Source organism: Lolium perenne, chromosome 5, assembly GCF_019359855.2.
Source record: "Lolium perenne isolate Kyuss_39 chromosome 5, Kyuss_2.0, whole genome shotgun sequence".
NCBI classification, from domain to species: domain Eukaryota; kingdom Viridiplantae; phylum Streptophyta; class Magnoliopsida; order Poales; family Poaceae; genus Lolium; species Lolium perenne.
In genome coordinates, this window is record NC_067248.2 from 32,623,819 (window position 1) to 32,641,192 (window position 17,374).

At 44.1% G+C, this 17,374-nt stretch overlaps 1 protein-coding gene across 1 annotated transcript; it reads left to right on the forward strand.

Annotated features, from left to right (window-relative positions):
• Positions 1-2,907: 2,907 nt before the first annotated feature.
• LOC139830984 (uncharacterized) lies at positions 2,908-15,431 on the forward strand. The gene is made up of 5 exons (XM_071819796.1): positions 2,908-3,323; positions 4,485-4,568; positions 7,109-8,268; positions 13,741-13,824; positions 15,126-15,431. The coding sequence occupies exons 3-5, from the start codon at positions 7,110-7,112 to the stop codon at positions 15,194-15,196; spliced, it is 1,314 nt and encodes a 437-aa protein (XP_071675897.1). The 5' UTR covers positions 2,908-3,323; positions 4,485-4,568; position 7,109; the 3' UTR covers positions 15,197-15,431.
• Positions 15,432-17,374: the final 1,943 nt, after the last annotated feature.

Below are 17,374 nucleotides of genomic sequence, written 5' to 3' on the forward strand. Positions count from 1 at the left end.
AAATGGTAGAACTTGAATATGGAATGGAGTTTGAAGTTTTGTTCGGAGTCTCGGATGGGATCCCGGACATCACGAGGAGTTCCAAAATGGTCCGGAGAATAAGATTCATATATAGGAAGTCATTTTATAAGTTTGAAAATGATCCGGTGCATTTATGGAAGGTTCTAGAAGGTTCTAGAATATTCTGGAAGAAAGTCACTTTGGAAGGCGGAGTCCCGAAGGGACTCCACCACCATGGCCGGCCAACCCTAGGGGGTGGAGTCCCAGGTGGACTCCACCTAAGGTGGCCGGCCACCCCCTCCCAAGGGAAGGTGGGAATCCCACCTCTAGTGGGAGTCTTAGCTTGGGTAGGTTTCATGTCATATGGAAGGTTTTGGTTTGGGGTTTTATTCGAAGACTTGTAGACCAACTCTTGGGTGTTCCACCTATATAATGAGGGCCAAGGGGAGGGGGCCGGCCACCCAAACACCACAAGGTGGCCGCACCCCTTAAGTGGCCGGCGCCCCCCTCTCCCCAAACCCTAGCCGCCCCACTCCTCCTTCTTCCCCGCACGCTTAGCGAAGCTCCGCCGGGATTCTCCACCACCACCGACACCACGCCGTCGTGCTGCCGGATTCAAGAGGAGCTACTACTTCCGCTGCCCGCTGGAACGGGGAGGTGGACGTCGACTTCATCAACACCGAACGTGTGACCGAGTACAGAGGTGCTGCCCGTTCGTGGCGCCGTGATCAAGATCTTCTATGCGCTTTTGCAAGCGGCAAGTGAACGTCTACCGCAGCAACAAGAGCCTCATCTTGTAGGCTTTGGAAATCTTCAAGGGTGAGTCTCGATCATCCCCTCGTTGCTACCGTCTTCTAGATTGCATCTTGGCTTGGATTGCGTGTTCGCGGTAGGAAATTTTTTGTTTTCTATGCAACGAATCCCTACAAAAACATGCCTACATGATTAATAAATTGATGTTCTGTCTTAATGTTGTTTCAATCCTATCAATTGCCCAACTGTAATTTGTTCACCCAACACTTGTCACTTGTTATTGGAGAGTTACCACTAGTGTAGATAGCTGGGAACCCCGGTCCATCTCTCATCATCATATACTCGTTCCTATATGACATTGGAAGTAGTATCGACTATTTTCTGGTGCCATTGCCTCTGTGTTACTGTTACTGCTGATGTGTTACTATTACTATTGCTCTCATATTACTGCTGATTTCACATCACCCCTGTTACTAGTGCTTTTCCAGGTGCAGCTGAATTGACAACTCAGTTGTTAAGGCTTATAAGTATTCTTTACCTCCCCTTGTGTCGTATCAATAAATTTTGGTTTTACTTCCTCAAAGACTGTTGCGATTCCCTATACTTGTGGGTTATCAAGACTATTTTCTGGCGCCATTGCCGGGGAGGCATAGCTCTACTCATAAGTTCACCTGGGGAGTACACTCTACCTCTCTCTCTGTTTTTATTTTGTTTTATTTCGTTTTGCTTAGTTTACTTTTGTCTAATTTATTTGTGCTTAGTTTATTTCTGTCTAGTATTATTTTGCTTAGTTTATTTTTGTCTAGTTTGTTTTTTTTTGTATTGTTTTATTTTTCTTATATACCCAAAAATCCATAAAAATTTGAAAAACCAAAAAATTAAAAACTGTTGTTATGGAAGAACTCTCACCCATTACGGAGCTTATAGAATTATATAAGAATTATAGAGAATCAAGAAAGGGTGAAGTCATGAGTGCTGTGTTAAAAAAATTGAATATAATTTCTAAAATCTTGCTTAAACGCCATGATATAAACTGTTGCTCTCAACAGGATACTAAACATCTTAAATTCCAATGTGGCTTCAGTGAAGAAGTTTTGATTATGAACTATAATTTGAATAACTATATTCATTTTGGGTTCGAAGAGGTAGAACAATTTGTTTTATTTATGGGAGCCTCTGAGATAGAATCCTTCATGGCTAAAAATTATGAAAATTGTATTGTTTGTAAGGACCTTAAAGATTATTTCTCTTCTATCCTTAATTTTTGCATAGAAAGTTACAGCAATAATCCTTATATTATTGATTATAAAGAGAGACTCATTAATGCACAAGAATGCACTCACAATTTGCAGGAACCTGTGAAAGAAGAAATTGATGAACCTGAAAGCTCATTGGATGAAAAAGAGGAGGAAATTGATGAACCCGAAAGCTCATTGGATGAAAAAGAGGAGGAGAGTGATGAACAAAAGGAGGAAGAATGGATTAGCTACCCATGCCAACCTTCTAATGAGAGTAACTCTTTATCCCTTACACTATTTGATTGTCATCCATGCTTACCAACGGAGGATGAATGTTATTTTCCTATGGATTCTCTTGAAATATTGTAACATCCCAAGTGAGCTACCCTTTTAGTTTTGCAAGTTTGTGCATCATATTGCATTCATGCATCTCATCATGTCACTTTTGGTTCTTATAAAAATTGCATTTGGTTTTATTTTGTCTTTCATCTTTGATGTGTTGGCTTCTCTCTCTTTGTTTTACATCTATCTCACTTGAGATGTTCCAATCTAAAACCTAGCCATTCTATTCCTACACCTTGACCACTTTTCAAATGGTCATGCCAAAACCTCTAGTAAATATGGGTTGATATTATACCCTCTCTTTATTCTCTTATTTTGTAATTGTTCAACATAATAATCAACTTTTGGTTTACTAAAATACTTTGCTTGGTTTAATCCAAAGCAACAGTGAATTAAAATTATTTACAAACCTTCCTCTTATCCTAATTCAAAATGGTTTTGGTCTTGGTTGAGTAAAAAAAAAACCAGAAAAGAATTTGAAATAAAATGGAAAAGAAAGCAGCCTAGTCTATTCCTATTTTTCTGCTTGGACGTCCAGCCAGCTCCTGTTCATCTATCTTCTTTCCGTCAGAAATCAGACACCGTGAGCATCTCCCAATCCTCCCTTTCACGGTCACCTGCCCAGCTCCTCTATCCTTCTCCCCTCTCCTCAAAATCGAACCAGAGCAAAACCCTAGGCTCCCTCTTCCCCTTGTGCCGCCGCTGCCTCCTCTGCTCCTCCAAGCACCCAGCCAGAACCACATCCGAGAGCCACCAAGAATCCTGCCGGAGATCGCCGTCGTTGTTCGCCGCCGTTCGCTGCGCCAAGCGCAGGGATGGAGCCGCCGTGGCGCCCTCGTCCTCCTCGCTGAAGGTCCGGAGCGGGAGCTACCCCAGGACGTCTCCACCGTCCTCGTCATCACCAAGCGCCGCCACGGTCGCCGTCACGTCGTCTGCTTCTTCCACACCGACTCCGTCGCCTTGATCTTCTTCGACTCGTTTGCGAGCGCGGTGAGCAGTCCGTACTTCCCTGCTGCTATTCCTTGCCTTCCGCTGCAACCTATCCAGCAGCAGCATCGTAGCAACATGAGCTCACAGCGGGCCAGCGATCGTCCCACGCGCGGCAAGCTTGTAAAGTGCCAGTTTTTGGTTCAGCTTCGCTGTTGAAAGTTTCAGTTATGTTTTCATCTTCAGTTAATGCAGCACTGCACTCAGTTTCTCCGCACCTTGATCTATTTCAAGAACGAACACCAGTCCTTTTGGTTAAGCATATGCGCAGCAACCTGGAAGCAAGATCTTTTCGCACAAGTCACGAAATCCATCTTCTTTTCTCTGTTTCTGTTTTCCAATGCACTGTCTAGTTCTTCAGTTAGAGTGTCACCTTCAGTTAGCCTTTTGTTAGTACTTCCACGTTGTTACCCTGTAGTTTCAATACGTGCTGAGGCTCCACTTTGGTGGTGCCGCTGCTCTGGTTTCCCAGGAAGCACAGATGTTCTTTCGTTCTAGTTCCCAACAGTCCAAAGTCCAAATCCCAGAAACACTGCAGAAAGTTCAGTTTTGGTTGACACACCTTCAGTTACCTGTAGCGCTCACAGCTGCTGTGTTTTCCTGTGCTCGTTTCAATCGAATACCCAGCCAAACGGTGGTGCCCTTGCTTGATACTCAAAAGGTCCAGGATCAATTTCTCCGACCTGGACAAAACAAATCATTCTATTTTGCTCCCTGGTTTCCAAATGCAGTTTAAAATTGATCTTCTAAACTGTGTATTTATATTGATGACAGGGATTTGAATTACTTTAAAACTCATCCTGTTACAATTTATTCTTGAATAAATAATTTTGACCAAGTAATAAAAACAGATTTTACAATTTAAAATTTGCATAAATCATATCTTGAGAACCGTGTCTCCGAAATCATTTTTCTGACACGAATCCAACTATGAACTTGTCATGCATCATAGACCTCTCTATCTCTGCCAGATGGTTAATTCCATGATAACTAAATGATATGTGCGGGCAATTATTAACTATCTTGTCTATCAGATTGCCCCACTTAATTTTGCTAAGCATGGTCCCTCTTGCATATCACATGACATGCATCATATTGTCGCATTTTATTTCTTGTATTGATTGTGTACTCTCTCTTGTATGTGTGTTTGGTTCTTCTCGTTAGACGCCGGTACCGAGGAGTACGGCGAGGAGTACGACTACTACCCCGAGGAGGATCGTGCCGGTTTCTCTTCTTCTGACTTGACAGGCGAGCATTTTTTCCCTGCTACCTATTTCTGCTTTTGCCTCTTTACCTTACTGCTACCATGGTGTGCCGTTCTTGTCACGTATCCTATCGCATGTCACCTACTGCAAGCCTTAGACCCATACATATATCCTACAGCTGTTGTTTGGTTACAGGGTCAGCCATGCGAGTCGTAGGCTTGCTTAATACCGTTATTACATTGCTACTATTACCGTTATCGCCACTGTTATCTAGTTGGGTTATATCTGTTGGGGGGTTCCGAGATACATGCTTATGGTTATATCTGTTCGATAAGTTCACACCTTACTTATTCATGCTAATAATAAAACTGCTAAGTAGAGGCATCGGTGGGTCAGCTGATTTTCCGCTTGAACACGGCTCACTTGTGTCCACTAATACCTTAGGATCCCGAGTTCTTGTTATCTGATCCAAGACTGAGCGCACTAACCATACGTGGGGTTCAGTGGGGCCCCCTCGACCAATTCCTGAACTACTTCCATTGTCCAGTGGCCACAACTAGTTTGCAATGTTTTACCATTTGTTGTTTGCGTGCATACCAGCCTGTTACTTCTTTATATTTGGGAAGCCCCTGGGTGCCTTGTATCCCTTGTTTCTGGTATGCACGTATAGGTCGCGGAGCCGCTGCGAAGTGGTTTATCGCCCCAGTGTGTGTTAAACCACCTAGTACGCTGTCGCAAACAGCTAGGTCCGCTTCGGAGATATGGCCGAACTTCGATACGGGTTTAACTTAGTTAGGTGGCTCTTGGACTTGGTTTGTAGTGAAGGGAGAGGTAGTGTCGTGATACTCTGCTTTGATCCAGTAGGGTTGATCGAGCGTATGAGACCAGTAGTGCACCCCTGCAGGGTTACAATCTTTCGAAAAGCCGTGTCCGCGGTTATGGACGACTTGGAGAAGTGTTACTTGATCATAGACAACTTTCACCCTTTATCTGCTAATTAACTTGCGTAGTAATTAGCAGAATTGTAATAAAAACTGGTTAAAACTGTAAACCGTGTGAGTGCCTTTGCATCTTCTTCCTGTAGCATGTAGAAGGGGGAATGTATCGGCTGAGTTATGTTTGCAGAGTTTTAGAACTGTTAGACGCACGCTCTCTTATCTATATCTTGCAGACGGAAAGTTGAGAGTGTATCTATAGGTTGTAGTGCAAGCTTTGCTGCCGCTAAACCCACCATATAGCCGGCGAGCGCAGCCAATATTCTAAGTCTCACTGGGTACACGCCTTGGTACTCACCCTCGCTTTTCCTCTCTTTTTCCGGCAACCGTTGGCCCGATGTTTGCAGGTACGACAGGTTTTGAGTATCCACCTGGACACTACTTTGTGGACTACGCTGAGGACGACTACGTCGAGTAGAGAGGACGCTCCTAAGGTAGCAGCCTGGGGCTTGCTGGATATGGATCCGACTGCTTTATTTATGGACTCTTAGTCCCATTTGCATCTTGTCTGTACTCAGACGTATATTCGCTTCCGCATGATGTATTGATGTATTGTGGACATGTGTCCTCTGAGTGTCATTTGCTATCTTGCTCTATGAGCGTTGCTATATACTTATTTAACTCTTTTGTGTCGTAGAGTTAATGTTGTGATATCATCTGTGATGCTATGCCCTTGTAACCTGTGCACCGTGCGTGTTTCATATCGAGTGCACAGGAAGGCGAGACACCTAGGCCTGGATGCGTGTACGCGAGGGGCACTAGTTCCGCGTCCGTATTCCTACTCCTAGGGTCAACAGCTTGGTACTCCGACACGGATTCGTAGTCACGAGGGGTACTAGCTCCGTGATGCGTATCTAACTTCGGGGGCCGACAGACTTGGTATCAGAGCATGGACTGCCTTTTAGGAGCCCTTGCAGCGGACGTAGTCGTGTCTAGAACTAATACTTTAGTAGCTATATAGGAAAACTTTATGCGCGAGAGTAGGAATTCTGTTTTTACTTCTTACCCCACCCACCCTCCCTCTGTTAAGGAAGTGAAACGAATTTTACTCTATTCTTACCTAAATTTCATCTAGGATTTCACGTCTTCGGGCTTCCGTAGTACCATAGATTGTTGTGTGGTTTTGTGTTGAGAAAAATGTTGCTTCGATCCAATTCCTTTGTTACTTCATCAGTCATGTTTCCGTTGAAACTCTTTTCTAGCTTGTTGGCATAATCATGTTAACTGGTTGTTGTTTCCGGTGCTAATATCGAGTTCTTTTCCTCTACGGAGTTATTCCTATCAAGTTAATGTTTGTGTTGTTCATCTTCCAATAAACATATCTTGGGTCGTGTTGACACTTGTCAATGTTAAAAAAAAAATTCAGTATAGCTACATACCACTGTCTTGCGAGATTTGTGAAGTATTGTTTTGCTATCGTTCTAATCTTCAATATGTTATGGCTAGCTCTTGTGTACTTGAATTCTTGTACCTTGATGATATCTGTCATATTCATGTTTCTATATTCCAAGTCGCCATTCTTCTAATGTACTTATGTTGGATTTTATCCTACTGTGTACTAATCTGCAATCTTGATGTTTGTCATCAGGATGCCTCCAAGGCGCGTACCTCCGCCTCCTCCACCTCCACCTCTGGAGATTGGGCAAGCTCTGCTGAATGTGACTCAGATTCTAGCGCAGTTGGCCCAGAACCAGGCGCAAAACAATGAAGGGAATGGCCGGGTCACTATCAGAGAGTTCCTTAACCTCAACCCGCGCACCTTCGACACTCCTCTGAAGCCACTAGATGCAGATGATTGGCTGCGTGAGATGAACCGCACCCTCAACACCGCGCGTGTAGCTCCAGCAGACAGAGTTTCCTTTGTGACCTTCCTCCTGAGAGGTGAGTCTGCTGCGTGGTGGGACAGCTACCTGGAGAGGAGAGATCCAGATGTTGAGACTAGTTGGGATGAGTTCCAGGCGCTTTTCAGGCGTCATCACATTCGTGATGGTGCCATGGACAAGATGCGTGAGGAGTTTCGTAGGCTCACACAGGCTGATATGGATGTGGAAACCTACAGCAGAGCCTTCACCAACCTTGCTCGCTATGCAGGTGATGAGATCTCCACCGATGAGAGGAAGCAAGACAAGTTTCGCAGAGGCCTCAATCCTACAGTCAAGTTTGCTATCAACCTGATCAAGTGCAAAAACTTCGATGAGCTTGTTGATACAGCTATCAAGGCTGAGACTGGTAGACAAGAGTTTGAGCAGTCAAGGAAGCACTCTCGTGACAATGGCTCTTCTTCGACACCAGCTATGCCACCTCAGAAGCGCAGAGTTTGGTTTCCTGACACTGCTCCACCAGCACCACGGTCCTTCCACTCGAGACCGCCTGGGTTTGCTCCCCGCCCACCCACCCCTCAGTTTGCTCACAGGCCAGCACAGTTTCAGCACAGGCCAGCTTTCGCTCCTCAGCAGCACGGAGGTTTTGTTCAGCAGCAGAGGCCAGCTTTTGGTCCTCCTCAGAGACAGTTTGCTCCTCGTCCTTCTTCAGTCACTTGCTACTCTTGTGGTCAGCCCGGGCACACTTCTCGTACTTGTTCTCAGAAGCAGCAACTTCCACCACCACCACCTCGTCCTTCCTCGACCCAGACGATGGTGCGTGCTCCTTCTACAGGCAAGGCTTTCAACTATAACAATAAGCCTAGATCTGCCACTGTCAACAACATCACCACAGAGGAAGCTGAGAAGGCATCAGACGTTGTGCTTGGTACCTTACTTGTGAACTCTATTCCTGCTAAAGTTCTGTTTGATACTGGTGCATCGCATTCTTTTGTGTCTCAAATGTTTGCTCAGATGCATAGTTTTCCTTTGGAGTCCTTGTCTCAAAAGCTCATGGTTACATCTCCGGGTGCAAAGATGGCTACTTCCAAGATAAGTCATGGCAACCAAATTCTAATTGGGGGCTATGTGTTCTTTGCTTCACTCATAGAGCTTTGTTCTTCCAGTCTTGATGTGATCCTTGGTATGGATTGGTTGAAAGCTAACAAGGCAAAGATTGATTGTGCCACAAAGTCTGTCACTCTTGTTCATCCTTTTGGCCGGATAGTCTATTCTCCAACTTCTTCAACAGTGCAAGTGTTCTCTCTTGAAGCAAATCCTCTACCTTCAATTGAAGATGTTCCGGTGGTTTGTGATTTCCCCGATGTCTTTCCAAATGAGCTTCCAGGAATGCCACCTGACAGGGCTGTTGAGTTTGTCATTGAGCTAGAACCTGGTACAGCTCCTATCTCCAAGAGGCCTTACAAGATGGGTCCAAATGAGTTAGCTGAACTCAAGAAACAACTTGATGAGTTGGAAAAGCTTGGTTTCATTCAGCCCAGCACTTCCCCGTGGGGTTGCCCCACCATCTTTGTCAAGAAGAAGGATAAAACTGATCGCTTGGTGGTTGACTACCGCCCTCTGAATGAGAAGACGATCAAGAATAAATATCCTCTTCCTCGCATCATTGATCTCTTCGACCAACTTGCGGGTGCCGTTGTGTTCTCTAAGATGGACTTGAGAAGCGGCTATCACCAAATAAAAATCCGTAAGGAGGATATTCCAAAAACAGCTTTCACCACTCGCTATGGATTGTATGAGTACACAGTCATGTCCTTTGGCCTCACTAATGCTCCAGCAACTTTCTCTCGCCTCATGAACTCAGTCTTCATGGAGTACCTTGACAAGTTTGTGGTGGTCTACCTTGATGATATTCTTGTCTATTCCAAGTCTAATGAAGAACATGAAGAGCATCTTCGCCTCGTCCTCACCAAGCTCCGCGAGCATCGCCTTTATGCCAAGTTCTCCAAGTGCGAGTTTTGGCTTCCAGAGGTCGTCTATCTTGGGCATGTCATTTCTGCAAAAGGCATAGCCGTCAATCCTGAAACAGTCAAGGCAATTGTTGAATGGCTTCCTCCGAAGAATGTCAAGCAAGTGAGAAGCTTCCTTGGTTTGGCTAGTTATTGCCGCCGCTTTGTTGAGAACTTCTCCAAAATTGCCAAGCCTCTCACGGATCTTCTGAAGAAAGACAAGAAGTTCCTTTGGTCTCCGATGTGTCAAGAAAGCTTTGAACTCTTGAAACAGAAACTCACTTCAACTCCAGTTCTTGTTGCTCCAGATACTTCCAAGCCCTTCCAGATATTCTGTGATGCCTCTCTTCAAGGTTTGGGTGCAGTTCTCATGCAAGAACGTCAAGTTGTGGCGTATGCTTCTCGTCAGTTGCGCAAGCATGAATTGAACTATCCCACTCATGATCTCGAGCTTGCAGCGGTTATACATGCTTTGACAACTTGGCGTCCCTACTTGTTGGGCAACCGTTGTGAAATCTTCACCGACCACAAAAGCCTCAAATACATCTTCACTCAACCCAATTTGAACATGCGTCAAACGAGATGGATGGAGACCATCACAGACTTTGACTTGTCTATCTCCTACACTCCTGGCAAAGCAAATGTGATGGCTGATGCGCTGAGTCGCAAGGAGTATTGCAATAATCTCATGGTTAAAGAAGCACAACCTCTTCTTCATGAAGAATTCCAGAAGTTGAATCTTCAAATCGTTCCCCAAGGCTTTGTTGCAACCTTGGTAGTTGAGCCTACTCTTGAAGAAAAGATAAGAAAAGCACAGTTGGGTGATGCCTTAATCGAGAAAATCAAGGAGAATATGCATCAATCAAAGTACAAGGCTTTCTCTCTTGATGATCAAGGCACTGTGTTCTTTGAAGGGCGCATGGTCGTTCCTAAAGTCGAAAGCTTACGAGCGTTGATAATGAAAGAAGCTCATGATACTCCCTTGTCTATCCATCCTGGAAGCACCAAAATGTATCATGATCTAAGGTCAACATTCTGGTGGACAAGAATGAAGCGTGAGATAGCAAAGTATGTCTCCGAATGTGATGTTTGCCGCCGAGTCAAAGCTGAATGTAAAAGACCGGCCGGTGTTCTCCAACCCTTGAAAGTTCCGGAGTGGAAATGGGATAAAGTCGAGATGGACTTCATCACTGGCCTTCCAAAGTCCCGCAAGGGCAATGATGCAATCTTCGTTGTGATAGACCGCCTCTCTAAGGTTGCTCACTTCCTTCCTGTCAAAGAAACAATCTCTGCTAGTCAGTTGGCTGAGCTCTACACCTCTAGAATTGTCTCTCTTCATGGTGTTCCCTTGGAAATAAGCTCCGATCGTGGAAGCATCTTCACTTCCAGATTTTGGGCAAGCTTTCAGAAAGCTATGGGAACAACTCTTCTGTTCAGCACGGCTTATCACCCTCAAACTAGTGGACAAGTTGAAAGGGTAAATCAAATCCTTGAAGATATGCTTCGTGCTTGTGTGATCTCCTTTGGCATGAAATGGGAAGAATGTCTTCCATATGCTGAGTTCTCCTACAACAATAGCTATCAATCCAGTCTTGGCATGGCACCATTTGAAGTTCAATATGGTCGCAAGTGCAGAACGCCTCTAAACTGGTCAGGTCCCGGTGAAAGAAAACTCTTTGGTCCTGACATTGTCAAAGAAGCTGAAGAACAAGTCAGAATCATTCGTGACAATCTGAAGATAGCTCAGTCTCGTCAGAAAAGCTATTATGATAGCAAGCACCGTGATATGGTCTATAAGCCTGATGATCTGGCTTACCTCCGTGTGACTCCCATGAGGGGTACACATCGCTTCGGTATCAAGGGCAAGTTGGCTCCAAGATACATTGGTCCTTTCAAGGTTCTTGCAAGGCGTGGTCAAGTTTCCTACATGTTAGAGCTTCCACCAAATCTCTCCAAAGTGCACGATGTGTTTCACGTGTCACAGCTCAAGCAATGTTTCAAAGATCCAGGCCGTGCAGTTGATCACGAGTCTATTGACCTTCAAGAGGATCTTTCCTATCGTGAGCATCCAGTTCGCATTCTTGATGAAGCCGAAAGGAAGACAAGGAACAGTTCTGTCAAGTTTCTCAAGGTCCTTTGGTCTAATCATTCCGAGAAAGAAGCAACTTGGGAACGCGAAGATCTTCTCAGATCCGAGTATCCCGCTCTCTTCACATCTCCTTAGGAATCTCGGGGCGCGATTCCTTCAAGGGGGGGCGAGTTGTAACATCCCAAGTGAGCTACCCTTTTAGTTTTGCAAGTTTGTGCATCATATTGCATTCATGCATCTCATCATGTCACTTTTGGTTCTTATAAAAATTGCATTTGGTTTTATTTTGTCTTTCATCTTTGATGTGTTGGCTTCTCTCTCTTTGTTTTACATCTATCTCACTTGAGATGTTCCAATCTAAAACCTAGCCATTCTATTCCTACACCTTGACCACTTTTCAAATGGTCATGCCAAAACCTCTAGTAAATATGGGTTGATATTATACCCTCTCTTTATTCTCTTATTTTGTAATTGTTCAACATAATAATCAACTTTTGGTTTACTAAAATACTTTGCTTGGTTTAATCCAAAGCAACAGTGAATTAAAATTATTTACAAACCTTCCTCTTATCCTAATTCAAAATGGTTTTGGTCTTGGTTGAGTAAAAAAAAAAACCAGAAAAGAATTTGAAATAAAATGGAAAAGAAAGCAGCCTAGTCTGTTCCTATTTTTCTGCTTGGACGTCCAGCCAGCTCCTGTTCATCTATCTTCTTTCCGTCAGAAATCAGACACCGTGAGCATCTCCCAATCCTCCCTTTCACGGTCACCTGCCCAGCTCCTCTATCCTTCTCCCCTCTCCTCAAAATCGAACCAGAGCAAAACCCTAGGCTCCCTCTTCCCCTTGTGCCACCGCTGCCTCCTCTGCTCCTCCAAGCACCCAGCCAGAACCACATCCGAGAGCCACCAAGAATCCTGCCGGAGATCGCCGTCGTTGTTCGCCGCCGTTCGCTGCGCCAAGCGCAGGGATGGAGCCGCCATGGCGCCCTCGTCCTCCTCGCTGAAGGTCCGGAGCGGGAGCTACCCCAGGACGTCTCCACCGTCCTCGTCATCACCAAGCGCCGCCACGGTCGCCGTCACGTCGTCTGCTTCTTCCACACCGACTCCGTCGCCTTGATCTTCTTCGACTCGTTTGCGAGCGCGGTGAGCAGTCCGTACTTCCCTGCTGCTATTCCTTGCCTTCCGCTGCAACCTATCCAGCAGCAGCATCGTAGCAACATGAGCTCACAGCGGGCCAGCGATCGTCCCACGCGCGGCAAGCTTGTAAAGTGCCAGTTTTTGGTTCAGCTTCGCTGTTGAAAGTTTCAGTTATGTTTTCATCTTCAGTTAATGCAGCACTGCACTCAGTTTCTCCGCACCTTGATCTATTTCAAGAACGAACACCAGTCCTTTTGGTTAAGCATATGCGCAGCAACCTGGAAGCAAGATCTTTTCGCACAAGTCACGAAATCCATCTTCTTTTCTCTGTTTCTGTTTTCCAATGCACTGTCTAGTTCTTCAGTTAGAGTGTCACCTTCAGTTAGCCTTTTGTTAGTACTTCCACGTTGTTACCCTGTAGTTTCAATACGTGCTGAGGCTCCACTTTGGTGGTGCCGCTGCTCTGGTTTCCCAGGAAGCACAGATGTTCTTTCGTTCTAGTTCCCAACAGTCCAAAGTCCAAATCCCAGAAACACTGCAGAAAGTTCAGTTTTGGTTGACACACCTTCAGTTACCTGTAGCGCTCACAGCTGCTGTGTTTTCCTGTGCTCGTTTCAATCGAATACCCAGCCAAACGGTGGTGCCCTTGCTTGATACTCAAAAGGTCCAGGATCAATTTCTCCGACCTGGACAAAACAAATCATTCTATTTTGCTCCCTGGTTTCCAAATGCAGTTTAAAATTGATCTTCTAAACTGTGTATTTATATTGATGACAGGGATTTGAATTACTTTAAAACTCATCCTGTTACAATTTATTCTTGAATAAATAATTTTGACCAAGTAATAAAAACAGATTTTACAATTTAAAATTTGCATAAATCATATCTTGAGAACCGTGTCTCCGAAATCATTTTTCCGACACGAATCCAACTATGAACTTGTCATGCATCATAGACCTCTCTATCTCTGCCAGATGGTTAATTCCATGATAACTAAATGATATGTGCGGGCAATTATTAACTATCTTGTCTATCAGATTGCCCCACTTAATTTTGCTAAGCATGGTCCCTCTTGCATATCACATGACATGCATCATATTGTCGCATTTTATTTCTTGTATTGATTGTGTACTCTCTCTTGTATGTGTGTTTGGTTCTTCTCGTTAGACGCCGGTACCGAGGAGTACGGCGAGGAGTACGACTACTACCCCGAGGAGGATCGTGCCGGTTTCTCTTCTTCTGACTTGACAGGCGAGCATTTTTTCCCTGCTACCTATTTCTGCTTTTGCCTCTTTACCTTACTGCTACCATGGTGTGCCGTTCTTGTCACGTATCCTATCGCATGTCACCTACTGCAAGCCTTAGACCCATACATATATCCTACAGCTGTTGTTTGGTTACAGGGTCAGCCATGCGAGTCGTAGGCTTGCTTAATACCGTTATTACATTGCTACTATTACCGTTATCGCCACTGTTATCTAGTTGGGTTATATCTGTTGGGGGGTTCCGAGATACATGCTTATGGTTATATCTGTTCGATAAGTTCACACCTTACTTATTCATGCTAATAATAAAACTGCTAAGTAGAGGCATCGGTGGGTCAGCTGATTTTCCGCTTGAACACGGCTCACTTGTGTCCACTAATACCTTAGGATCCCGAGTTCTTGTTATCTGATCCAAGACTGAGCGCACTAACCATACGTGGGGTTCAGTGGGGCCCCCTCGACCAATTCCTGAACTACTTCCATTGTCCAGTGGCCACAACTAGTTTGCAATGTTTTACCATTTGTTGTTTGCGTGCATACCAGCCTGTTACTTCTTTATATTTGGGAAGCCCCTGGGTGCCTTGTATCCCTTGTTTCTGGTATGCACGTATAGGTCGCGGAGCCGCTGCGAAGTGGTTTATCGCCCCAGTGTGTGTTAAACCACCTAGTACGCTGTCGCAAACAGCTAGGTCCGCTTCGGAGATACGGCCGAACTTCGATACGGGTTTAACTTAGTTAGGTGGCTCTTGGACTTGGTTTGTAGTGAAGGGAGAGGTAGTGTCGTGATACTCTGCTTTGATCCAAAGAGGGGTTGATCGAGCGTATGAGACCAGTAGTGCACCCCTGCAGGGTTACAATCTTTCGAAAAGCCGTGTCCGCGGTTATGGACGACTTGGAGAAGTGTTACTTGATCATAGACAACTTTCACCCTTTATCTGCTAATTAACTTGCGTAGTAATTAGCAGAATTGTAATAAAAACTGGTTAAAACTGTAAACCGTGTGAGTGCCTTTGTATCTTCTTCCTGTAGCATGTAGAAGGGGGAATGTATCGGCTGAGTTATGTTTGCAGAGTTTTAGAACTGTTAGACGCACGCTCTCTTATCTATATCTTGCAGACGGAAAGTTGAGAGTGTATCTATAGGTTGTAGTGCAAGCTTTGCTGCCGCTAAACCCACCATATAGCCGGCGAGCGCAGCCAATATTCTAAGTCTCGCTGGGTACGCGCCTTGGTACTCACCCTCGCTTTTCCTCTCTTTTTCCGGCAACCGTTGGCCCGATGTTTGCAGGTACGACAGGTTTTGAGTATCCACCTGGACACTACTTTGTGGACTACGCTGAGGACGACTACGTCGAGTAGAGAGGACGCTCCTAAGGCAGCAGCCTGGGGCTTGCTGGATATGGATCCGACTGCTTTATTTATGGACTCTTAGTCCCATTTGCATCTTGTCTGTACTCAGACGTATATTCGCTTCCGCATGATGTATTGATGTATTGTGGACATGTGTCCTCTGAGTGTCATTTGCTATCTTGCTCTATGAGCGTTGCTATATACTTATTTAACTCTTTTGTGTCGTAGAGTTAATGTTGTGATATCATCTGTGATGCTATGCCCTTGTAACCTGTGCACCGTGTGTGTTTCATATCGAGTGCACAGGAAGGCGAGACACCTAGGCCTGGATGCGTGTACGCGAGGGGCACTAGTTCCGCGTCCGTATTCCTACTCCTAGGGTCAACAGCTTGGTACTACGACACGGATTCGTAGTCACGAGGGGTACTAGCTCCGTGATGCGTATCTAACTTCGGGGGCCGACAAATATGACCTATGAATAAAACTTATGAGAATAATTATGCTACTTTTATCTATGATAATCCATGCATTTTGATAAATCTTATGACAATGCTTTGTTTGTGCCTGATATCGAAATGCATGGTACTAAAGAGTTTTGCTTGGAAAATGTTATGATAAAGCTCTAGATGATGGTCCTATGTTACTTGATAATATTAATTGTACTACTAATGAAAATGGGATTGGAGAGGTCTTGACCTTATCTAGGAGTCCCATATCTCTTGAGATTGATCAATCATCTTGTTATATTATTGATAAAAGTGGGTTTGAAAGTTTTAATCCCACTATTTTTGAGCTTGCTAAAAATTATGTGTTTGTGGATCATGAAAAATATGCTTTATGTGATAGTTATATTATTGAGTTTATTCATGAAGCTACTGAAAATTATTATGAGAGAGGAAAATATGGTTGTAGAAATTTGCATGGTACTAAAACACCTCTCTATATGCTGAAACATTTGAAGTTACTCTTGTTTTATCTTCCAATGCTTGTCACTTTGATCTTCATGAATTTATTTGTGTACAAGACTCCTATGCATAGGAAGTGGGTTAGACTTAAATGTGTTTTGAACTTGCTTTTTGATGCTCTCTTTGCTTCAACTCTCATCCTTATGTGAGCATCATTAAAATTGCTGAGCCATCTTAATGGCTATAAAGAAAGCACTTCTTGGGAGATAACCCATGTTTTTATTTTTCTACTGTTTTGTTGTGTCTTGGAAGTTGTTACTACTGTAGCAACCTCTCCTTATCTTTATTTTATTGCATTGTTGTGCCAAGTAAAGTCTCTAATAGGAAGTTGATACTAGATTTGGATATCTGCGCAGAAACAGATTTTTAGCTGTCACGAATTTGAGTAGGTCTCTCTGTAGGAGAACCTAAAAATTCTGCCAATTTTCATGCGTGTTCCTCAGATATGTACGCAACTTTCTTTAGTTTTGAGTTTTATGATTTGATCAACGGAAGCACCTCTACAAAATTCGTCTTTACTGGCTGTTCTATTTTGGCGGATTCTGTCTCTGTTTTTTGCATTGTTTCTTGTGGACTTTAAGCAAGGCTTTCTAGACGTGGAGAGGTGTAGCTAATGTTTTATTGAGTTCTTGCAATGTGTCACCTACAGGACTAAAGTGTATTAATGTTTTTTTGAGTACTAACCCCTCTAATGAAGTTTATGGGAAGTTTGGTGTGGCAGAAGTTTTCAAGGGTCAAGAGAGGAGGATGATATATGATCAAGAAGAATGAAAAGTCTAAGCTTGGGGATGCCCCCGTGGTTCATCCCTGCATATTTAAAGAATACTCAAGCGTCTAAGCTTGGGGATGCCCAAGGCATCCCCTTCTTCATCGACAACTTATCAGGTCACTTCTAGTGAAACTATATTTTTATTCGGTCACATCTTATGTGCTTTACTTGGAGCGTCTGTGTGTTTTTATTTTTGTTTGTGTTTGAATAAATTCGGATCCTAGCAATCCTTGTGTGGGAGAGAGACACGCTCCGCTTTTTCGTTTGAACACTTGTGTTCTTCGTTTTTCATATTCATGGCAAAAGTTAAAAGCTGGAGCACTTATTGTTATTTGGTTGGAAACAGAAAATGCTTCATAATGTCTTGGATAATTTGATACTTGGCAATTGTTTTGAGCTCTCAAGTAGATCAAGGTTAAGCTCTTGCACCATGTAGTTTAAACCTATTAGTGG

Bases quoted from the DNA above. Each gene is read 5' to 3' on its own strand.
- LOC139830984 (XM_071819796.1), top strand. From the start codon at position 7,110: ATGCCTCCAAGGCGCGTACCTCCGCCTCCTCCACCTCCACCTCTGGAG. The intron at 8,269-13,740 runs GTACCTTACTTG...TCTTCTCGTTAG, and splicing joins GGCATCAGACGTTGTGCTTG to ACGCCGGTACCGAGGAGTAC. The intron at 13,825-15,125 runs GCGAGCATTTTT...CGATGTTTGCAG, and splicing joins CTCTTCTTCTGACTTGACAG to GTACGACAGGTTTTGAGTAT.